We start from the raw sequence: 22,571 nt of genomic DNA, 5'->3' as shown, positions 1-22,571 counted from the left end.
GTTCAAAGCCCAGAAAGTTAGTAAGAACATAGGGCTGGGCGATAATTCGATAACGATAATTTTCAATATAATTTTCCTCGATAAAACGATATGAGGAGTTAGATAAATGTTCGATATAACTTTTATGTGCCAAAAGCGGAATGAAACAGCGTGACTCATTTGAATCGTGCCACATGGACCGTTTATCCACTAGGACAAAAGTTCAGACATTTGAAATAACGAACTTGAACGTGCAAAAGACGCTGTGAGATCCAGTGTGAAACACTTGAATTCAGCGATGAACACAAATGACTCTGTGATTCAATCTAGTTTAAAGCTGTGTGCAACGAGACAGTCAGAAAGCTTTTCAATCTACCCATCGCCATCATTTACCATGGATTTACTGTAGTAACACTCACTGCACCATGGTATTGTGGCAGCAATGTGGGATATTTACATCAAATTTTATTACAGGAGTAATGGTATCTAATTATAGTATGTGTGTATTTGTGATTAAGCTATAGCATGTGTGCATTTATACTGAATATTTTTAGGCTACCATTTTTCATACAAATAGGCTACCTATAAAACCATGTAGTTATATTTTTACCGTGGTATTGAGGTACCATTATGTGTGGTTTTAACTGTGTTTATCATGATTTAAAATGTATGGTTGCTACTATGGGAGACCAATGCTTAATTAAAAAAAACAAAAAAAAAACGGTCAGAATAAATTTAACCATATAAAACTGAGGTTGCTACAATTTTTACATATGTTACTGATTGATAATGAACAAATTTACCTCTGCATCCTCAAGCTACTATCAGATGTGCCTTTCTAAGAGACAAAAAAGTGATATTATTACTATTATCATTATCAGACAACCCAAACCTGTTTCTTGATTTGAAACAATATAACTCATTAGAACATGCAGAAATTAATTTTTAACTTTTAACTTAACTAGACTTTTCATTTTTGGGTGAACTATCCCTTTAATTTGAGTTTTCATTTTATTTAAAGAGTCACTTGAGATCATGGTTCTCTCTTCTTATTGTTCATTCCTTCATATTCACATTGATTTCAAATTTTGTCGTTTTCAGAGTTTTACAGTTAATGAACCTCACAGACTCACGGCTGGCTCAAGCAGGAAATGAGAAGCTCGAGTTAGCCATGCTCAGTTTCTTTGAGCAGTTTCGCAAAATCTACATCGGTGACCAGGTGCAAAAATCATCAAAGGTAAATGCAGTTATGGTATATTTTGTCTGTCTGTGTGAGCGTGAACTTCAAGCTGTGGTTTGTTTAGACAGCAAATCTAAAACAAAAACATCAGCGTACTTAGTAAATTAATTATTGATCTCGCATAACATTCACAGGGCTTTGCCTTTGAACTCTCAGAATGACTGAAATTTGTGATTGTGTTGTGTCTGGGCTTTTAAAAGAGACAGTTGATTCTGCTTTTTTTTTGCATGCTTAGTTGTGGTTTCACTCTTAGTCTGGCTTTCTAAATAGACTTGTAGGTTTGAAAACATAGTTTTTTTATGTTGGAGATGAAAGTGTCCTGTCTCAACTAACCAGAAAGCTGAAGTTTTCTCTCCTGTTGCTCAGATTCCAAACTGTGAACAGAGAAGATAAGTGCATGTAGAAAGACTAGCTCTTCCTCTAAACCTGTCTTTAGTTCCGCTTTACACTCTTAAAAATAAAGGTGCTTCACGATGCCATAGAAGAATCTTTTTTTTTTTTTGTCTAAATAGTTTCATAAAGAACCTTTAAAGGAGAAGTCCACTTCCAGAACAGCAGTTTACAGATAATGTACTCATCCCCATGTCATCGAAGATATTCATGTGTTTCTTCAGTCATAAAGAAATTGTGTTTTTTGAGGAAAACATTTCAGGATTTTTCTCCGTATAATGGACTGCTATGGTTCCCCCCGAGTTTGAACTTCCAAAATGCTGTTTAAATGCAGCTTCAAACAATCCCAAATGCGGTTGTAAACGATCCCAGCTGAGGAAGAAGGGTCTTATCTTGCGAAACATTCGGTTGTTTTCATTTAAGAAATGTAATTTAAATACTTTTTAATCTAAAACGCTCGTCTTGTCTTACTGTGAAGTTGAGGGAGAAAATACGAATGGAGTTTTTTGACATACCCTAACTGTTTTGAGCTAGAATACACACAGTTCAGGGAGAAATTAGCCGATCGTTACGACTGCATTTTGCGTTTGAAGCTGCATTTAAACTGCGTCTAGGAAGTTCAAACTCGGGGCACTATATCAGTCCATTATATGAAGAAAAATCCTGAAATGTTTTCCTCAAAAAACATAGTTTCTTTACGACTGAAGAAAGACATGAACATCTTGGATGACAAGAGGGTGAGTACATTATTTGTAAATTGTTGTTCTTGAAGTACAGGGTTCCCGCGGGTCCTTAAAAAGTCTTAAAATGTCTTAAATTAAAATCCGGGAAATTAAGGTCTTAAATTGTCTTAAATTTACCGTAAAGTTGCTGTAGGTATTAAATTTTCAGCCGGTGTGCTTAATGACGATAGGGAAGCACAGTGGTCCACCGTAAAACATCTAATAGTTGATCAATTTAGTATGTGTGAAACAGGAGTGAAATAACAGTCTCCGTGATTTATTAGCTTATTACGGTAGGTCGGTTACAGACGCTGACGTCGGTCTGCACCTGCGTGCTGCCATTACGCGGTTGTCGAGGTAAGGTTCAAAATGCAAAGATGGGAAAGTGTAAATTTAACGACAAGTGGATGGAAGAGGATGCATTTAGGAGGTGGTTGGCGCCGGCTGAAAATAACAATGAGGCAATGTGTAAATTCTGCAAAAAGACCTTTTCGTTAGGGACCATGGGGCTCAAAGCCGTCGAGTCGCACATGAAAGGAGGAAAGCACCAGCGGTACGTTGCAGCAGCTAGTCATAGCGGGTCCAGGTTAATCCCTGCGTTGTTTGCAGCTCGACCTAACGATGTTACTAGTTCAGACGCCACCTCACAGTCGGCTATAACAAGTTTCATTTCACCGCCAGACACCCAAAAGGCAGAGGTACTGTGGGTTCTCCATACTGTGACGAGGCACAATTCATTTAAATCTAACGAGGACATACGTGACATCTTTGCTGCCATGTTCCCCGATTCGCAGCTTGCAAAGTTATTCACCTGTGGTGAAAATAAAACTGCATATGTCGCCAAATATGGCATCGCTTCATTCATCAAGAAGGAGCTATCGTGCAGCGTTAGTGAGAAGCCATATGTCGTCATGTTTGACGTTAATATCCTTTCATCTATTAAGGGTGATTTTGCTGCTCAATGCATTTGTTTCGCTGCGTCAAGCTGTTGTTAAAACTGAAAATAACTACATCACAAAGGAACAAAAAAAAAGAAAAGAAAAAGGTCTCAAAGAAAAGTATTTTTACTTTTTTATTCCAAAGAAATTATGAAATTTTTGGGTCTTAAATTATATTTGTTGAGGTCTTAAAAAGGTCTTAAAAAGCATTAAATTTTACTTTTAAAATGGTGCAAGAACCCTGAAGTAGACTTCTCGTTTAACATCTGAAGAACCATTCTGTTTCACAAAAGGTTCTTTGTGGCAAAAGAAGGTTCTTCAGATTATGAAAAGGTAAAAAAGAGATGGTTCTTTAAAGAACCTTCGACTGAATAGTTTTTTGTGGAACCAAAAATGGTCCTTCTAAGTCATTGCTATGACGAACCTTTTAAAGCACCTTTATTTTTAAGGGTGTAGCCTGTTGTCCTTGGAATTGTAACACCTTAAAAGTGCTCCTCCTAACCTTCACAGAGTGTACAACAATGCAGTAATTACTGTGAAATCAGATTGGATCTTTATAATTGGATGTGTTAGATTCAGTGGAGAATTGTCCCAAATGGCACACTTAATTTGGACCGTAGGGATGCAGACTTACAGTGTGCTGTTACCCATCAGCCCATGCAGCAAAGTGTAGACTCAGAGGAGCATGCCATTTGGGACTGGACTCAACAATAAGAATTCTTTGCTTCCAAGATTGTATTTTTTAGCAATGCATTTTTATTTTTGTTAGTAAAAATATTATGCGGTGTTTGTCACTAAATTTTACATTGAAATTTTTAATTTGGAAATTAAATTGAGCTGCTTTCCCCCCTTTTTCTGACAAAATCTATATAATTTATGGATTTGTGAGAACTTGTGAATTGTCACATTTGCTTGCTTCTCCTGGCCTTACTTCCCAACCTGTTTTTTAGTAGTTTAACATACTAAATGCTACATTTATAAAATGGATTGTTTAAGCTAAACACCAGTTCAACATGAATATAAGATGACAGGAAATAATACTATTGTTTGGTCCCTAGTTGTATCGAAGACTATCAGAAGTTCTTGGCTTGAATGATGAGACCATGGTACTCAGTGTTTTCATTGGGAAAATGTAAGTATATAATAAGTGATAGGTGATAGGCATAATTATTATGACTTGTTTTGACAAAAATGACAATTGAAAATGATGTTTTTAACATGGAGTTTTGTTTTAATGCAGAATCACCAACTTGAAGTACTGGGGACAGTGTGAACCAATCACATCTAAGACACTACAGCTCCTCAATGACCTCTCCATTGGATATCCTTGCACACGTGTTGTTGGTTTAAATTTGAAACCATATTAGCATTGTTATTCGGGCTGATCGACTTTAATGTAAATGTATAGAATGGCCTGTGATGTTTTTGATATAGAATGGCCTGTGATGTGATATTTTTGGCAGTGAATATGTTCTGGTCTGTTTCCTTAACATTATTTCTCACGTACAGCAGTGTTAGAAAACTTGTGAAACTCAGTGCTGTCCAGTTCATGCTAAACAACCACACAGTAAGTGACCAACCTAAGTTGTGCTGTGCAGCGGTTAATCGCATCCAAAATAAGTTTCCGTTTGCATAGTGTGTGTGTGTGTGTGTGTGTGTATACTGTGTATATTTATTATGTATATATAAATAAACACACATATAGTATATATTCTGAAAATATTTACATGTATTTACATTAATATTATATATAAAGTAGGGCTGTCAAACGATTAATTGCGATTAATCGCATACAAAATAAAAGTTTGAGTTTGCCTAATATTTGTGTGCGTTATGTATATATAAATGCACTCAAATTAATGTGTATATTTAAGAGAAATGTTACGTACAAAATATTTTTTTAATATAAATTATGTAAAAATTATAATAAATAAATATACTTATAAATATTTCTTAAATATATACATTGTGTTTGTATTTATATATACATAATAATTACACACACATATATTGGGCAAACTCATACTGTTTTGTATGCGATTAATCGTGATTAATCATTTGACATCCCTAATACAAATATTTTTATATAAATGTTTTATATATAAAAATAACATATTTTTCTTAAATATGTCCATGCATGTGTATTTGTATATACATAATAAATATACACAACACACACACATTATGTAAACAAAAACTTTTATTTTGAATGTGATTAATGAAGCACAATTAATGAACAGTAACATTTAAGAGCCTAATTTGTTTCTTGTTTTTTTACTTTTTAACACCTTTTTGTTTTTACTTGTCATTTTATACTAGTAACAAGTTGACAATGTCTTGTTTTTCTTCCTTGTGACAGAGTGAGCACTTTTCTTTCCTGGGTGTGAACAATCAGGCCAACCTCAGTGATATGAGATGTCGGACCACCTTCTACACAGCCTTGGGGAGACTTCTTATGGTAGATTTGGGTAAGGGTGTACCTATTAGATATAGCATATAAGTACCTATAGATGTAGCATATCAGTGTCATGTTGAAAGGCGTCTTGATAGACATTCTGTGTCTTAAACAGGTGAGGATGAGGACCAGTTTGAACAGTTCATGCTTCCTCTCACTGCTGCGTTTGAGGCTATCGCTCAGATGTTTAGCACCAACACCTTCAATGAACAAGAAGCAAAAGTAAGATGATGTATTTTTATCATACAAACTACGAAATAGCTTGTTTTCTTATTTTTTTGCTGACCTTCTTAATGCATCTCTAGCCTAGTGTTTTCACACTTGAGAGATGAACAAATGTGTTTTTTTTTTTTTTTCTCTCTCTCTCTTTCAGAGGACGTTAGTAGGACTGGTGAGAGATCTGCGGGGAATTGCCTTTGCCTTTAATGCCAAGACCAGCTTTATGATGCTCTTTGATTGGATGTATCCTTTAATATGTTTTTATGTTCATTTTATTAGTGTAATTTATGCACAGTTTTATTTGTGTAATTATATATTCTATTTGTGTAATTGTGTGTTGGTTTTTTCCCTTTGTTATTTACATTTTTGTTTCTATTTGTTTATTAATTTATTTTTGAGACTTTATTTTTATTTTTTTTTCTTAACTTGTGTTTTTATTTATTTATATTTTTTGTTCTTTTTTTTTGTTTTGTGTGTTTTTGTTCATTTAATTTATGTAATTTAGGGCTGTTGCGATTCCTCGATTCAGTTCAAGTACGTGATTCTAAAAAATCCTTGATTGCATTTTGCCCATGTGAAATAACCAGCAAAATACTGGAAGTGGTAAACCGGCTGCATGATATATGTGACCCTGGACCACAAAACCAGTCATAAGTAGCACAGGTATATTTGTAGCAATAGTTAAAAATACATTGTATGGGTCAAAATTATTTGAGAAATGATTTCTCTCTTATACCAAAATCATTAGGATATTAAGTAAAGATCATGTTCCAGGAAGATATTTTGTAAATTTCCTACTGTAAATATATCAAAACTTAATTTTTGATTAGTAACATGCCTTGCTAAGAACTTCATTTGGACAGTGTTAAAGACACTTTTCTCAATATTTTGACCTTTTTGCACCCTTAGTTTTCAGATTTTCAAATAGTTTATCTTGGCTTAAATATCGTCCTATCCTAAAAATCCATATATCAGTGGAAAGCGTATTTATTCAGCAGTATGATTTGCAGAGTATAAATCTCAACTTTTTGGTTTTGTGGTCCAGGGTCACATATTAAACCCATTCAAAAATCATAATAAAGCATGATGTTATTGTAAATTAAGAAGCTCTATGATTCTATTAAATATATGCAATTCAGGTTTAATATATGCACTTTAATTATTTACATGCGTGTAGGTTACCTACGTGCATCTCAGAGCAGCTCTGTTCACAGTAAATGCTGCTCCACACAAACTGTTAGCATTTTCCTGTGAGAAGTGTCTTAAACTCCATCTCTACACATTGCTGTGAATCTTTCTAAATATGCCAACTATTCATTGCAATTATAAAATAAAATCTCAAAAGTTCACACGTTTTGATGTCAAAAAATGACAGTGGCTGTAGCATTTCTGTCATTAAGAAATTGCCAGATATTGAAGATCAAGTAGATATTTGAATTAAATGTTTAGTCAATATTAAACAAGGGTTAGAGCACAGTAAAGTGTAAAAACAATCGATCAAATAATGATAAAAATCCATGCAGTGGCTTTTAATTAATCTGTAAAAATAATATTCCCTTTTTCAAATCGCCGTTTTCTCAGATGCCTGTCGTTGTGGCGTCACAGAGGCCGCTCCCACGATAGTTGATTGAGCGTCTTACCTCAGACCAGATGTAACAGTCCACACTCTTTGTTTCAATGTCGGAGCAGTGGATTACATTTGTTTGTAAAGGAAATGCACCTCCTGATCTACATATATCCGTCTATGTTCGCGCAAATTATTTGTGATCCAGCTTCACTTATAGCAGAAGTGATTATAAGGGTTTTTTTTATGACTTTTTGCGATTGTCTTTCCTAATAATGTGCTAGTTAGCAAGTTTAGTGGCTAAATGCAGCTAAAGTAAACAGGCTCGTCACTCCACAGAGAGAAGAGAGGGGCAGGGTGAGCAGAGCTCATTTGCATTTAAAGCAGCCTCGAACAGAATGAGATGATTTTGTCAAGGTAAAAAGGGTGTTGTTTTACACTACCAATGAGAATTTTTAACCAAAGTATATTATAGACTTTTCTTTAAGACCCTAAAGAATCATATCAACTTGTGGAACATGGGCATCCGATGACCCCTTTAACAGTTTTGTTCAATAAAACCATATGATTACTTGTTTTTGGCACTTTATCTGAACCAATTATTATTGCCTAATTTTTATTAATTATTAGTCATTTTAAAGGCTATTGTTTGCTTAGGTCTTCAAAAAAAAAGTGTGATTATCTGATTAATCGTCAGAATTAATCAACTGATTACTCGATTATCAAAATTGTTACAAATTGTTAGTGACAGCCTTAGTGTAACTTTATTTGTTTGTTCACTTATTTGTTTTTGTTGTTATTTTCCTATTTATTACTTATTTTAATTTTTAAACAAGCTTACAAGTAGATGATATAAAACTGATCTCTTCAGTTAATTATGATTGAATGCCAATTTTAATGCGTTCCTTAACAGATCTTAGTTACCCCTCTTACATGCCCATCTTACAAAGGGCAATAGAGCTCTGGTACCATGTACCTGCCTGCACCACACCGGTCCTCAAACTCATGGCCGAGCTCGTCCACAACAGGTAATCGAATATTACATCTCACATATGTCACTGAGGACTTAGAGTTTAAAGGTTATGTATGATCTCTAACATAAAGTGTGTTGTTTTTTTATGTGAAGGTCACAGAGATTGCAGTTTGATGTGTCGTCACCGAATGGAATCCTGCTGTTCAGGGAGACCAGCAAGATGATTACAACATACGGTACATCCTCTTCTATAATAACGCAGTTTTCACATTTCATACTGTTCCTCTGGTATGTTGTAGCATTGTTAAATCTAAAGAAATTTAATTGAATAATCATTGTTTTTTGTTTCACTTGAAGGGAATCGGATCCTGACACTGGGTGAGGTGCCAAAAGATCAGGTGTACGCACTAAAACTAAAGGGAATCTCCATTTGTTTCTCCATGCTGAAGGCCGTATTAAGCGGCAACTACGTCAACTTCGGCGTCTTCCGTCTGTACGGCGATGACGCCTTGGACAACGCCCTGCAGACCTTTATTAAGCTGCTCTTGTCCATCCCTCACAGTGACCTGCTGGTAAAGAGCGTCAACAATCAGCATCAGAATTGTGTCCTTCAACATTCAGATTGGTTGATTTTCTTCTTCTTGTTCCTGCAGGACTATCCAAAGCTTAGTCAGTCTTACTACTCTCTTCTGGAGGTGCTAACCCAAGACCATATGAACTTCATCGCCAGCCTGGAGCCTCATGTGGTCATGTACATCCTGTCCTCCATATCAGAGGGTCTCACAGCACTTGGTGAGGACCATGTTTAGCATCACTTTTTGTATTATTTAATCTCATGAACCTTCCTGCTGTTTCATCAGGTGTTTAACCTGAACTGTGTTTCTGTTGGTCTCCTCACAGACACAATGGTATGCACTGGTTGCTGCTCAAGCCTGGACCACATAGTTACTTATCTATTCAAGCAGCTATCACGCAGCACGAAGAAACGAGCGGCGCCCATGGCCCAGGAGAGCGACCGCTTCCTTCACATAATGCAGCAGCACCCTGAGATGATCCAGCAGGTGAGGCTTTGACCCAAGTCTTAATCATTAAATAAATACATTCATCATATTTAAAGCATAAGAGGAACAAACTTTGTGATTTTTCACAGCATAATATATAGAATATATTTTCTTAAAGTGTATTGGAGATGCTTAACCTGACAAGAGTATCACAATCTTATCCAGATGCTGTCCACAGTGTTGAATATCATCATTTTTGAAGATTGTAGGAATCAGTGGTCAATGTCACGGCCGCTGCTTGGCTTGATTCTACTCAATGAGAAGGTATGTGATAGAATTTAGACTTTTTTTGTTTTTTAAGTCTCTTATGCTCACAAAAGCTGTTTATTTTTAATCAAAAATACAGTGATATTGTAAAATCGTACAATTTAAAATAACTGTTTTCTATTTGAATATATTTTAAAATTTATGTGATGCAACTCTAAATTTTTAGCATCATTATGCTAGTCTTCAGTGTCACATCATCCTTCAGAAATCATTCTAACGTGCTGATTTGTATTGTGTTTGTAGTATTTCGCCGATTTGAGGAACAGCATTGTGAACAGTCAACCACCAGAAAAGCAGCAAGCAATGCACTTATGCTTTGAAAATCTCATGGAGGGCATAGAGCGAAACTTGCTGACCAAAAACAGAGACAGGTAATTTGATTTCATGAGAATTCCAACTTACTTTGCATTTAAAGGGATAGTTCACCCAAAAAATTCTGGCATTAATTACTCGCTCTCATGTCGTTCTAAATCTGTAAGATCTTTCTTTGTCTTTAGATACACATTAAGATTTTTTTTTTTTTTTTGATGAAATCCAAAAGCTTTCTGACCCTGCGTAGACTGCAACAAAACTGACACGTTCAAGGACTAGAAAAGTAGTAAGGACGTTGTTTAAGAATAAGAAAATAAGAATGTGAAGAAGCTACAAGAATACTTTTTGTGCACAAAGAAAACAAAACTAATGACTTTATTCAACTTTTTTTTTTTTTTCTCTCTTTCACTCCTGCGTCAGCAGTACCACATGTACGCGTCGTGGTTAGGATTGGGTATTGTTTGAATTTTATCGATTCTGCTTATCGATTCCGATTCTTAACGATTCCTAGTTTCGATTTCAATAACACAAAAGTCAATCAAATGTTAAGTCAAACATTTTTATTGTTGTTTTGTTTTTTTTTCTTTCTTTTTGTTGCAGCTGAAAAACATAAGCAAAAATCAGCAGCCTACAGAACACTTAGGCCTAAGAAGAACTATTGCTTATGATTTTAACAAAAAAATACCACAGCAAAAACAACTAGACAAACAAAACGTTCAAACATTAAATTGTTAAAGGGTGCTTTCACGCCTGTAGATCGATTGCTTTGTTCCGAAACGGGTTAAAATTATTACAGTGTTGCTTTTTATTCAGGTGCTGTTCACTTTCACACAGCAAAGTTTTAAAGTGCCCCTATTATGCCATTTTAAAGGTTGCTAATATTGTTTTAAAAGACTCCCAAAACAGGTTTACATGTATGCAAGGTCAAAAAACACTTCAGTTTTCTCCAAAAATAGATTTAATTTTACCCCATTTCTAAATTATACATAAACGACTCGTGCGAAGCAGTTCGAAGAATCAGTCTCTCTAAACCCCTCCTTTCCGTGAGCCCTCATTGCTGTGATTGGTCAGATGGCGCAGTCCTTTATGATTGGTCTATTGCGTACGGTGTGTCGGAAAACGAAACGCCCATTGCCATAGCTGACTGACAGCCCTGGAGACTTGTCAATACATAGAAAAGATCGCATCGATTTTACCATAACAATTCCAGCCAGAGTCTGATGATAAAACGGCTGAAGTGGCTGATCGACAAGTTAGCACAGTCTACCGTGGAAAGTGCTCGCAATTTGCTTATGTAAGCGAACCGGGCACACCTCTATGTTGTAAACTTCAACATTGTATAATGCATTAAGGCGGCTTTCACACCGAACGCAGAAAGCGCTGCGCTGGCCGTGGGGTTCAGTGCAGCCCTTCAGAGCACAGCGGCAAAATTTCATTTGAACAACTCATTTGAACTTTGTCTGCGGCGTGCGCTCCACTGCGGTTGAGGCAGAAACAAGCCATCCTCATGCGGCGGAAGCAATTAAAACGAATGGGTTTCATAGCACAGCGCTTTCCGCATTCGGTGTGAAAGCCGCTTCATGCGCCATCCTTTATCATTACTCCAACTAATGAGACAGACAGACAGTCAAGCTGCATCAATCACAAATTGTCAGACTACAGTGGGTCCACAGCTGAACAACAGAACTACAGAAGCATGATTTAGCAGGTTAGCATGACGTGCAGGGTTGTTACACAACATAACATACACAACTACTTATTTTGAACGATCGCTAGAAAATACAATCTTTGTAGATTCATCATCTTTTGGAAGAGAATATAAACCAATTTTACTCACAGCGTAGGATACAGCTTCTTCCGTATAATGTACGTGTAAATTGCCATGTGATGTAAACCACATGGAATTTTATGGGCGGGCAAGTTGTTGGCGACATAGAACGTGGGTGGACATTATGCAAATCTGTTACTTTGTGACGTGTGGCCGTAACAGAAAAAGATTCGAAATCCTGACGACTCGTTCAGGCAAATGTGAGCCGACTCTTTTTTGAGCCTTTTTTTTTTTTTTTTTTTTTTTTTTTTTTTTTTTTTTTGAGACAGTAACTTTATTTATCGTGCACTGTCAGCTTCACAACTTTGCAGATAGTTTATGTTCACATACAGCTACATGACACACTGCATGAAAGATCATATTTGAAAAAGCATAATAGGGGCACTTTAAACGAACCAAATGTGTTAATACAAGTCACACGCCAGTAAACTGTCCTCTCATTGGTCAAAGTTCCACGTTTTTTTCCGGGATTCTGCTCTGCTGTCATCTGTCAGGATGGAACAACAACAGCTTTGCGGGTTTATTGTTGCATTTTTTTTTTTTTTTTTTTTTTTTTTTAAGGTATCGTTATATTAATCTATAATTTTGAGCAGGAGTCCAGGATTCGTAAGGAAAACACTTTTAAAACACACCTCTTACAAACAGAGCAGTAAGACGGCATTATAAAATGAAAAGGCACGCTTTGATTTTGAATGGCGCAGACAGACACAGGTGCATTTTAAGTGGTATTAGCAAAACAACAAAGCTACTGCTGTTCATGGAACTGTAATTACCCATTATACAGTGTGATAAAGCCTGGTTCGTTGGTCCATTGGATCGGATTGCTTTCTCACTACAACCGCTCCAGTGTTCGTTTGAAAGCGTACCGAGACCACCTCTTCAAGGAGGTCTCGGTACGCTTCTTTGGTCCGCTTTTGGTGCGCACTCGAGTGCAATTTGCTACATTCACACCTGCCCAAACGAACCGCACCAAGAGGGTAAACGAACTCTAGTGCGATTTAACCGAACTAAATGAGACAGGTGTGAAAACACCCAAAGACAAGTATACAGTCAGTAATAAAACAGGAACAAGCAAATAAATTAGCAATAGCATAAATAAATACAACTGAACAAGAAATTTAAATCAAAAGTTTAAAAACGCTGCATAGTTTTCTTTTCCATTAATACAATCTAGATCAATCCTCATTAAAGTTACGAAAGATATTCAGTCAAGATCAGTGAATGTTTTTTTTTGTTCTTGGATTAACATTAATGACAGGCGGCACGTTTATTAGGCTGCTGTCTGTTTAACACCAAACCCACGCGGATCTAAAAATACTGTTATGCATGCCTTTTCTTTTTCATCTGTTTATTTTCACTTTAACTTTTGACAAGAAACGGCTGTGTTTGATATACTGATGTATTTTTGTGCTTATTGGGCGGTAAATGTAAAAAAGAAATCAGATTCAGCCTGGAACGACCTTTTCTGCAGTGGAAATGCACTGAACGGTTCGAGAACGGACACAGGTCCGGAACCCGGACCGGGACTGTTGTTCACTGTGCTTGCGCTTCAGTGTGTGCGCTGCCCCCAAACAGTGCTCTCTCCCTTCTTGTGCTTAAATCGTTTGATTTTAAACTTAAAACTCACATTAAAATGTGAACACAGGAATCGTTATGCAAAACCGGAATGCACGTGTCCTATTGAATACCCGGTTCTTGGAAATATGGAACCGGTTCTTGATACCCAACCCTAGTCACGGTACTGTTATGAATGTGCGTCGAAGACTGACATAGAAGAGAAGAAATTGTTGAAAGAAATTGTTCGTTTTGTTGCACAAAAAGTATTCTCGTAGCTTAATTACATTAAAGTTGAACCACTGGTGTCACATGGACTATTTTAATGATGTCCTTACTACTCTTCTGGGCCTTGTAGTTGCATTGCTGTCTATGCAGGGTCAGAAAGTTATTGGATTTCATCAAAAATAACTTAATTTATGTTCAGAAGATGAACGAAGGTCTTGCAAGTTTGAAACGACATGAGGGTGAGTAATTAATGACAGAATTTTCATTTTTGGGTGAACTATTCCTTTAAGCCACTTAGAAGTGGGTTCTGTATAAAAGACTGATGTAGCACAATTAATGGTGTTTCTTATGGCTCGTTTCCACTGAGCGGTACGGGTCAGTACAGTACGGTCCAATTTGGAATGGAACACCCTGATCCAGCTTGTGTTTCCACTGCCAACAGTACCCTTATTTGGTATATGCCAGAAAGCAGCGATTGATGATAAAGTGGGACAACAGCCGTTTCTCAATATGACATAAAGCACAACTCTGCCTCTTTTTGTTCAATGTCAGCTTTAATGAACAGTAATAGCCATTATAAAAGCATAAGTACAAAGTATAAGAGGAAATAGACAAAAGCAAACAGTTCAGTCAAACATATGCTACAGAGTCAGCGCTGTTTAAAATAAGTTAAACAACTTTGTGCTCAGCCAAAATGACTAGGAGCAAATAATATATTCATGAGACCAGCGATTGCCTATTAGATATCAGGGCTCTACAGTGCGACCATTTCAGTCGCATTTGCGTGCGTGTATGCGACTATAAAAATATATTTAGGAGCGCCAGTGCAACTGACCTGATCAGCATATTTGTGTTTGTGCTGAGGGAAGCTTCAAAGGTTTCTACGTGTTTTTGCAGCATTGAGTAATGCGTCACAGACATATCTAGAATCCTTTCATAAAGTGTAGAGAGAGTGTAAATAAGAGATTCATTGTGCAGTGTAGAGAGCTTCGTTAATTTTAATATAACTTTGTTAGATTGTGATGAACTAAGATGAGTGACAGCTTTTAATGATTATTGAGGGAGTTTACAAATGTGATATTGATTTAATACAACAGTTAAATAAACAAGTTAATATTAAGTGACTTACATTTATCTGGCTATAACACTATTGTTGCTATAACACTATTGTCGCTGCGCATCTCCATTCAAACACAGCTGTGTTTTGTTTATGAATGAACCTGTGTTTTTAAACAAATCTAGTGAGTCAATGAATCAATTACCCATTCATAAAGACAGTCACTTGCTTTATTCCTGAATGAATCAGCCGTTCGAATGAATCAAATGAATGAATGATTCAGAAATAAAATCAGAGACTTTCTGCCACCTACTGGCAGTTTTAGCTTCATTTTTCAAGTATCTTTTCAGTTTTTTAAATTATTTAATATTTCTATATTCAAATTTTTATATTTGAAACATCAATCTCAGCATGAATTTATGAATTTCTTTGTACTTTTGTACTTTTTTGGAGCATAAGGAACAATATTTATGAGGCAGTTCTTGTCAGATTTCATTGAGTTCAAATATGAAATTTAATCGTAGCTTGATGAACAGTTTTGGGGAATTTGATGTTTCCCCATCAAAGAGATATGTTGCACTTGCCTGCCGAGTGAAATGACTTGCCTTAAAGGGACTTTCTTTGAAGGTGCTCCTAAAAATAAATGTAAGCGTAGAGCCCTGGACATACCCAAAATGAATTGCATCTCATGTTTAATCACTACAGAGAGATCAGAGCCAGCAGCAAATGTCTGAAATGAGCACTGAGCAGCCGGTGATCGACTGGAGCTCACATCTCCGAAATCAGCATAGCCAATTTTCAAATAGGCGCAATCTTTATAAATAAACTGCAGATTTGAGTTTTAAACAGCTACATTCTTGCCTGAAAAACTACATTTTATCACACAACAGTGATATTTTGAAAATTATGCAGAATTTTGGGCAATGACTGATGACATTTCACAAGTCCACAAGAACAGACAAGAATGCATATTGAGAAACGGCTATTGTCTGTGTGAAAATGTAAAATCATAAAATAACACTGTTATATTTTTTTGTTTGTTTGCCCACTGATGTAAACAAGCCTAACACACATGAACAGCATAGAGGAACAAGTAAAGGAGATGCTTTATCTCACTGTAGCATGCACAAGTGACAATTCTAGTCAACCAATCAACGTCCTGCAGTGGGTTTAGCTCCACCCTTTTGGGACTTTTTGCTGTGCTAGGTACCCCAACAGAAGGGTACCAAAAAAGTGATATGGTACAGTTTGATATTTTGGTACCTTTAAAACTTCTGAAAATGGAAACGGAAATAATTGCGTACTATACTGAACCCTGAGGTGCGGTGGAAGCGAGTAGTGACCACTAAATCACTGATGCCTATTATTTACGTGTTTATGTGCCCTATAACCGATATGCAGAACCGATATTTATTTACTGTTACAAAGTAAATAAATGACTGAGTGAAGTAAGTCCATACTTCACTTTTTTTCCTCCTTTCAGTCATTTAAAAAAAAAGTGTTAAATTATCAGTCTTTAATGTTAAATTTAATCTTCATATTACAACATTAAAAACATTTTATTTATAAAATGCATAAGCTGCAACACTAATAAGCAATATTGTAGAATATCTAATGTTTTCAGATGGAGAAAATAAATAAAGGACAGAAGTCATATCAACTTCATTTTAAACTACAGTTTACAGTTTATAAGCCGTTTAATATAAAGAGTGAAGATAATTCACTGGATAATGTTAATTCACTGAATAATATTCTCTGAAATATTGGACTATAAATAAAACATCATATTGTATTGCATTTCTCAACTGGTATATTATGCCCGCACTTCTCTAAACACCCACAAGATTCACGTTTATCGGTGAATCTGATATTACAAAACCGATAATAGATTATTGTAAAATCCTTAAATATCTCTAAAAATATTGGTAAATCGATGTATCGGTCGATCTCTAGAAACAAGCCATTAGTGTGAAATACTCATGTTCTTTAACTATAGGATTTAGAGTATTAAACTGGATTGCATTATTTATTTGTATGTCTATGTGTATTTTATATATAGAATACTATTTTAGCAAACTCACTTTTTTTCCCCACAGGTTTACACAGAATCTTTCAGTATTTAGAAGAGAAGTCAATGACTCCATGAAGAATTCCACATACGGGGTAAACAGCAACGATATGATGAGCTGACATTCCATAGAGCACCAGGCCCCGCCCACGTGGACCGGCCCCGGCCCGTACTCCCACCCGCCCCTGGCCCGGCTGCCGGGGGACCACCGCTGCGCAAGCCTGCACCTCCCGCTCCCCAGTCCCTAAAAATACCCCATTACCTCTCTTCCTCCACACCTCCTCCCCCACCCCTTTTTATATATATATATATATAAATATATATATACACATATAAATATATACATATTTTAAAGCCAGTTTCTAGAGGTCATTCTCCTTGACCATTCTCTTGTCATTTGGGGCTCAAAGTCCAAAGAGAGAGAAGAGGGTATGGCTGGGAATGGGTTTGGGGTGTGGGACGGCACCAGGGTGGACTCTAGAGTGGGCGGCGCACCCGAACCACTCAGAGGGACGATGGGAAGTGGGCGTCTGTGTGTGCGTGCGTGTGTGTGAGCGTGAGTGTGTTTGAGAGCATGTCTGTGGGAGGAAGGGTTAGGATGAGCTGGTATACATAGTGCTCTGCTTTTGCCTGCCTTGTATAGAAACACATAAGAAAAAAAAAAAAAAGTGTACATTTTTTTCATAACATTTTCAACAATGTTTATAATGATTACGATTTAAGACAAATAATGAGTGTGATTGAAAACTTTTTACAGTCTAGTACGTTAGTGCAACTGTGCTGAAGTGTGGGTTTGTCTGTATGGAGAGAGTCGTTTATATCTGGGATCGAGGCGTGAGTGCTGGGATTGACACCTGTCCGCAGAGGGGGCGGGATGAAGCGTCGAACAGGATCACAAGTTGTACATTTCTTATTTTCCCCCCTCAAACTGACTCTACGGAACACAAACGGGAGCTCTGTAAATACACGAAATGTCTCGCGTTAACGTTTTCAGAAGGAGTACCGTTTCCCTTAAATCTTGGGCATGATGAAGTCTGTCTTGCGTCAACCTTTAGGTCACCTCAACATCCCCCACCACCTCTGTCGCCGAGGATGTTCTCAGACCTGCTCGCCGCCGGGCTGGGAGCGGTCCCGAAACGACCCCGTCCTCGTGCGAAATTCATCGGAGAACGCACGCGTAACCTTTCGCCTTTTGTCTCTGAAGGGTTCGATCATGTCGTCTGTGGATTTGATTAGATAAAGTGACTTGGTTGTGGTGAAGTTGCTCTCTGAGCTTTCGTCAAACTGTTTTCCCTGCTTTTTAATCTCACAGGCTTCCAGTCTCTCGTGGCTTTATTGTTGATCTGGCGTTCTTCGGTAGTGGAGCCTATAGAATGTAGCCGTGTCCTTCAATAAAAAGACCCTGGTATTCGAGTCATCGTGACAGGATCACTTTCGACAGTTGTCTCTAGCTTTAACCCCCGTTTATTTTTCGTTCTCCCCCCTGGATTCCAGTTTTATTTTTAACAACCGAAGCGCATCAGAATATGGTAGATTTAAACACAGAGGCCGAATGGAGTATATTAGCAACTTGTGCTACTCAACAGATGTTGCTGCTAACTGTTTGTGAAGAACTAGCTCATCTCTTAACCATGTCCAACACTCATGGATGTTCACTTTCTTTTCTTGGTTCCCTGATGTGAATGTGTTTTTTGGCGACTGTGTGTTGGGTCCATTGAGTGATAAGGTAGCTGGTTGAATTGTTTGATTGTTTGTTTGGATGTCTGCTACATATAGTGTAAGCATTGTGACTGCAAAATAAACATCATTGGTTTGTACTAGTATGTGCACGTTTTGTGACCGCAACATTAGACCAAACAGTCGTGGTCGGAGATCAAATTTGACCCTTTTTGAAATAAACACTCCTATTCTTAAAACCAGCGGGGCTCCCATGGTCATAGAAAACTTGGAATTTCCTGTAAATCAAAGTCTTTAGTGAACGGAATCTGCGCAACGTTTTATTGGATGGAACTTGCTTCTAGAATAATCCGAGTAAAACTAATAAGAGCCAGAATATGCCATGCCAAATAATGACGAAATTGAAAAATCAGCATTGGGACGTTCTCAAGGCTTAACTTTGCACTTGAGCCTCCACATCCCATCAAAATCCTCTTCAAAAGCAGGTTCTGGAGGTATTTGTAATTATATTAAGATCCATTTTAGTGCTTGATATTTAAAGCCATTAATTACTTTGAAATTATGCTCAAAATTCTGTTTGACTCAAAAAAAGTACTGGTAGGGTGCAAATGCAATTTTGTCTTTCAAGCCTTGGCAATTCTAATTATAATACAATCAATTCACACAATACTGTAGGAGTTTTTCACGTGGAAATATGTACTGTTATTTATTACAAAGAAAAGGTATCAGACAATGCAGGAAAAACAAAACTGAATTAACCATTCAACGTCTGAATACAAATGAAAAAAGCAACTCTTTTACACATTTACATTATGGGGGGAAAAAATGATATTTATATGTTTTTCCACTGTTTGTGTAGAAAGATTTCTACACCAACAAGGCCACTTTAAATATTAAGCTATTATGATGAACTCTTATCTTTTTTCAGTTTGGCTTTTGAACTGGCGTTGTGGACAAAGTCATTGTATCCTTCCTTGTTTCTCGCAATCTCAATGGCGTAAAACTGGATCCTTGTTGCTGAAATGAAAAAATTAGGGCAAAATTAGGCTTTTTGCACACTTCCTTATTCTAATCCACCTTATTTTTTCCCTAAAAGTGGGCGAAGCCATTTGTAAAATTGATGGGTCTGGCTTCCAGTCTCATCACGTCCAGCTATTTTTGCTGCTTGATATTGCAAATTGGTATCTGACCATATTATTTTAATGTATTATCTTAATTATGAACACACTGGTTTGTAGTGCAAACAGTTTTACTGTTTACTTCATGTTGTTATCCTTATTTCCCAATAGCGGCTAATGAACAGGAAGTCTCACCCACTGGCTTATTTCAATGCTGAAAAATAAGGTGGATAAGTTCTTGATTTGTTTAATGTGGACTTGTTTGTTTGTATGTATGTAAACTACTAAAAGGAGTGCATCTGTAGTATCACATACCAAATATCGTGTTCTCCTCCGTGTAGTCCTTTTGACAGTCTATACGTAATAATGTGCCATAGTTGAAGTCCTCTACAACTCCTTCAAACTGGTTACAAAAGGGCCTCCATTTCTAGAAAAAAAAAAAATGGATAAAGTTCAACCAACTCGCCGAGAGTATAAACTATTATTGAAACACATGTCAAACGTGGGTGTGACGTCACGCACCTCTTTAGCGTCTGCGGACTTGAGCAGCTCCGGGTCCAGAACTTGAATACTGAGGTCAGGAAATGCTTCCCGGAATTTCGTATATATCTGCTCGTCTGATTTAGTTAGTTTTAGAAATTTGGGGTCAACTGAGGAAATAAGCTGTGGAGGAACAAACCATCAGTGAAAGACGACATTCAAGTGATTTAAAGGGACAGTTCACCCAAAAATGAAAATTCTGTCATTAATTACTCATCCTCATATCGTTCCAAGCCGGTTAGACGTTTGTTATCTTCTGAACACAAATGAGGATGTTTTTGATTTCTTTGCACACCAAAAGTATTCTTGTAGCTTCATAACATTACGGCGAATCAGTGATGTCACATGGACTATTTCAACAATGTCCTTACTTTCTTTCTGGGCCTCGAAAGTGTCAGTTGCGTTGCTGTCTACGCAGTCAGCTCTCGGATTTCATCAAAAATATCTACATTTGTGCTCCAAAGATGAACGAAGGTCTTATAGGTTTGGAATGACATGAAGGTGAATAATTAATGACAGAATTTTTTATAATTTTTGCATGAAATGTCTTGCTAAATGACAGGATAGATTGTGACACTCATTTACTTACATTAAAGTACACTTCTGCGTGATTGTAAGCTTTCATAGCCCACATTACCTCCAGTTGGGCCTGATATCAAAAATGAAATACTGTTAGTGTTTTGAAAAGGTGATGGTTTTATGAAAGGTTCAGTATTTGTCATTTCTTATTAATTTGCGAATATCCCAACTCACATCATTTCCATACGCCTCTGCTGGAAGAGACAGCGCATGCGCAGCCGCGGTGGCTCCCTCTACCCCCTGTTTATTAAAAACAGAAATATTAATTTCAGTGGAAAAATTAAACATAACAGTCTATAAATAAATATATTAGATAAAAACCGTGCCATTATAACCAAATACTACATCAAAAGACAACAGCTGTCAAGTACCTTTGTTAAACTAGTGAATCACTACCGAAGCAATTTAAACGTGGAGGAATATAAATATCAGTGATGATTAAAGAAAATTATTTCTTGTTCCTGACCTATTCCGTTATTTTTGCCACATGCTCATAAACATGCTTGTTAGCACGCAGGCTAACCAAGATGTATTACTCTATGTATTACTCTGTACAGTTATGAAAACTCACTAACTGAGAGCATCGGTTCAATAAAATACTGCTTTTGTATATCACGTTATTGTACAGTGCTTCGTGTTTGTTAATAAGTTAAAATATCTATTCGCCTACCAAAGATGCAAGAACATCCCCCGTGTCCATGCTGACGCCTTCTGACCCGGATAAGCTACAAACACGTCATGACGACAGGTCATGTGACTTAAATGCGCTGTGTTGTTTTCGGTCCGCTGTTCAAAGCAGGTGTTTCTGCAGTGCAATTCGTTTAAAAATAATGTTAAGAAAATAATGCAAAAGAAAATGGAGAAATATAAAATGAAACAGCGAATAGTGCGATTACATAGTCTTTACTGCGCCTTCTAGTGGTTACATCTTTCGTTTTTTTTTTTTTTTTTTTTTTTTTTTGTGAAAGCATGTCTTATCCGTTTAAATTTTTGATCTTATTTAGAGGTTGTGGAACATGCATATTTAAATAATAAAATGCTATATGCAAGCTATGTAAATGCCGTTAGTGGAATACTACATAAGAGCTGTTTTGTAACAGGTTTACTAACAATTTCACTTTATTTATTCATGTGCTAAGCAATTAAAATAATTCGAGCTATATAATAAAATATATTCACGTAAAATGTAAGTTACTTGTCTAAATAATAACAGGTCTTACTGCGCCCTCTAGTGGTAACTTTCCGATTTATGTATAATACGCTATATTTTCTTTGGTATTTTTTTTTTTTTTTTTTTTATTGCTTTTTTTCGACGTGGAATCTAAGTTTAAGGTTTTGCTTTATTTCCAAAACATATAACCTATAGGTTAACGTCAGAGAAGGCGAATTAAGTTTAAACGCAAATAATCACAGGTTTGTAAAAGCAAAGGAAGGACAAAATATAGCACACATCCTTATCAGTTCCAGTAATTCAGCATGCCATGCTTAAAAAAACAGTCAGTTCACATCCTGAGGAAAGTGCTCTTGTGAGGAGAACAGGACGGTCCCATCTTGAGTTCATTACAGCTGTTTTACACTTAATTTCTCTGATTGGTTACTGTAAAAAGATATGTTTTACCCATTTTTTTCCCCACAGTGGCTATGTCTCAAAAACTATAGACTGCGTTTTTGGGATTAGGCTACTGTGTTTCGAGTCAGCTGACGCTGAAAGCGACTATGACGCCCAAAAATGCGGTCTAGGTAGGCAGCTCACTGGTGTTTGAGACACGGCCAATGTGGTACAGGCATATGAACGCGTAATC

The 22,571-nt window shown here is 36.8% G+C and overlaps 2 protein-coding genes across 3 annotated transcripts in view; one reads left to right on the top strand and one right to left on the bottom strand.

The window, feature by feature from the left end:
* The window catches only part of xpo7 (exportin 7), a 50,761-nt gene that overhangs the window by 13,597 nt on the left and 14,593 nt on the right, over window positions 1-22,571 (top strand). Inside the window, exons 14-28 of one of the 2 annotated variants that reach the window (XM_051120270.1) lie at window positions 1,081-1,216; window positions 4,328-4,401; window positions 4,510-4,590; window positions 4,773-4,836; window positions 5,629-5,737; window positions 5,840-5,946; window positions 6,098-6,186; window positions 8,428-8,535; window positions 8,634-8,716; window positions 8,838-9,052; window positions 9,134-9,272; window positions 9,381-9,541; window positions 9,707-9,805; window positions 10,052-10,179; window positions 16,884-16,950. In XM_051120270.1, coding sequence (XP_050976227.1) covers window positions 1,081-1,216; window positions 4,328-4,401; window positions 4,510-4,590; window positions 4,773-4,836; window positions 5,629-5,737; window positions 5,840-5,946; window positions 6,098-6,186; window positions 8,428-8,535; window positions 8,634-8,716; window positions 8,838-9,052; window positions 9,134-9,272; window positions 9,381-9,541; window positions 9,707-9,805; window positions 10,052-10,179; window positions 16,884-16,950 — 1,660 coding nt within the window. Of the gene's footprint in view, window positions 1-1,080; window positions 1,217-4,327; window positions 4,402-4,509; window positions 4,591-4,772; window positions 4,837-5,628; window positions 5,738-5,839; window positions 5,947-6,097; window positions 6,187-8,427; window positions 8,536-8,633; window positions 8,717-8,837; window positions 9,053-9,133; window positions 9,273-9,380; window positions 9,542-9,706; window positions 9,806-10,051; window positions 10,180-16,883; window positions 18,673-22,571 lie in introns of those variants that run through there. The other variant, XM_051120269.1, reaches the window with a different exon arrangement.
* pbdc1 (polysaccharide biosynthesis domain containing 1) lies at window positions 19,210-21,541 on the bottom strand. Its single transcript, XM_051120273.1, has 6 exons — window positions 21,440-21,541; window positions 20,944-21,009; window positions 20,780-20,839; window positions 20,173-20,313; window positions 19,966-20,077; window positions 19,210-19,549 (listed from the first exon to the last, which is right to left on the bottom strand). The coding sequence occupies exons 1-6, from the start codon at window positions 21,467-21,469 to the stop codon at window positions 19,434-19,436; spliced, it is 525 nt and encodes a 174-aa protein (XP_050976230.1). The 5' UTR covers window positions 21,470-21,541; the 3' UTR covers window positions 19,210-19,433.

The sequence above is a fragment of the Labeo rohita genome, chromosome 10, assembly GCF_022985175.1.
Source record: "Labeo rohita strain BAU-BD-2019 chromosome 10, IGBB_LRoh.1.0, whole genome shotgun sequence".
NCBI lineage: Eukaryota > Metazoa > Chordata > Actinopteri > Cypriniformes > Cyprinidae > Labeo > Labeo rohita.
This window is presented reverse-complemented; position numbering and strand designations above follow the sequence as displayed.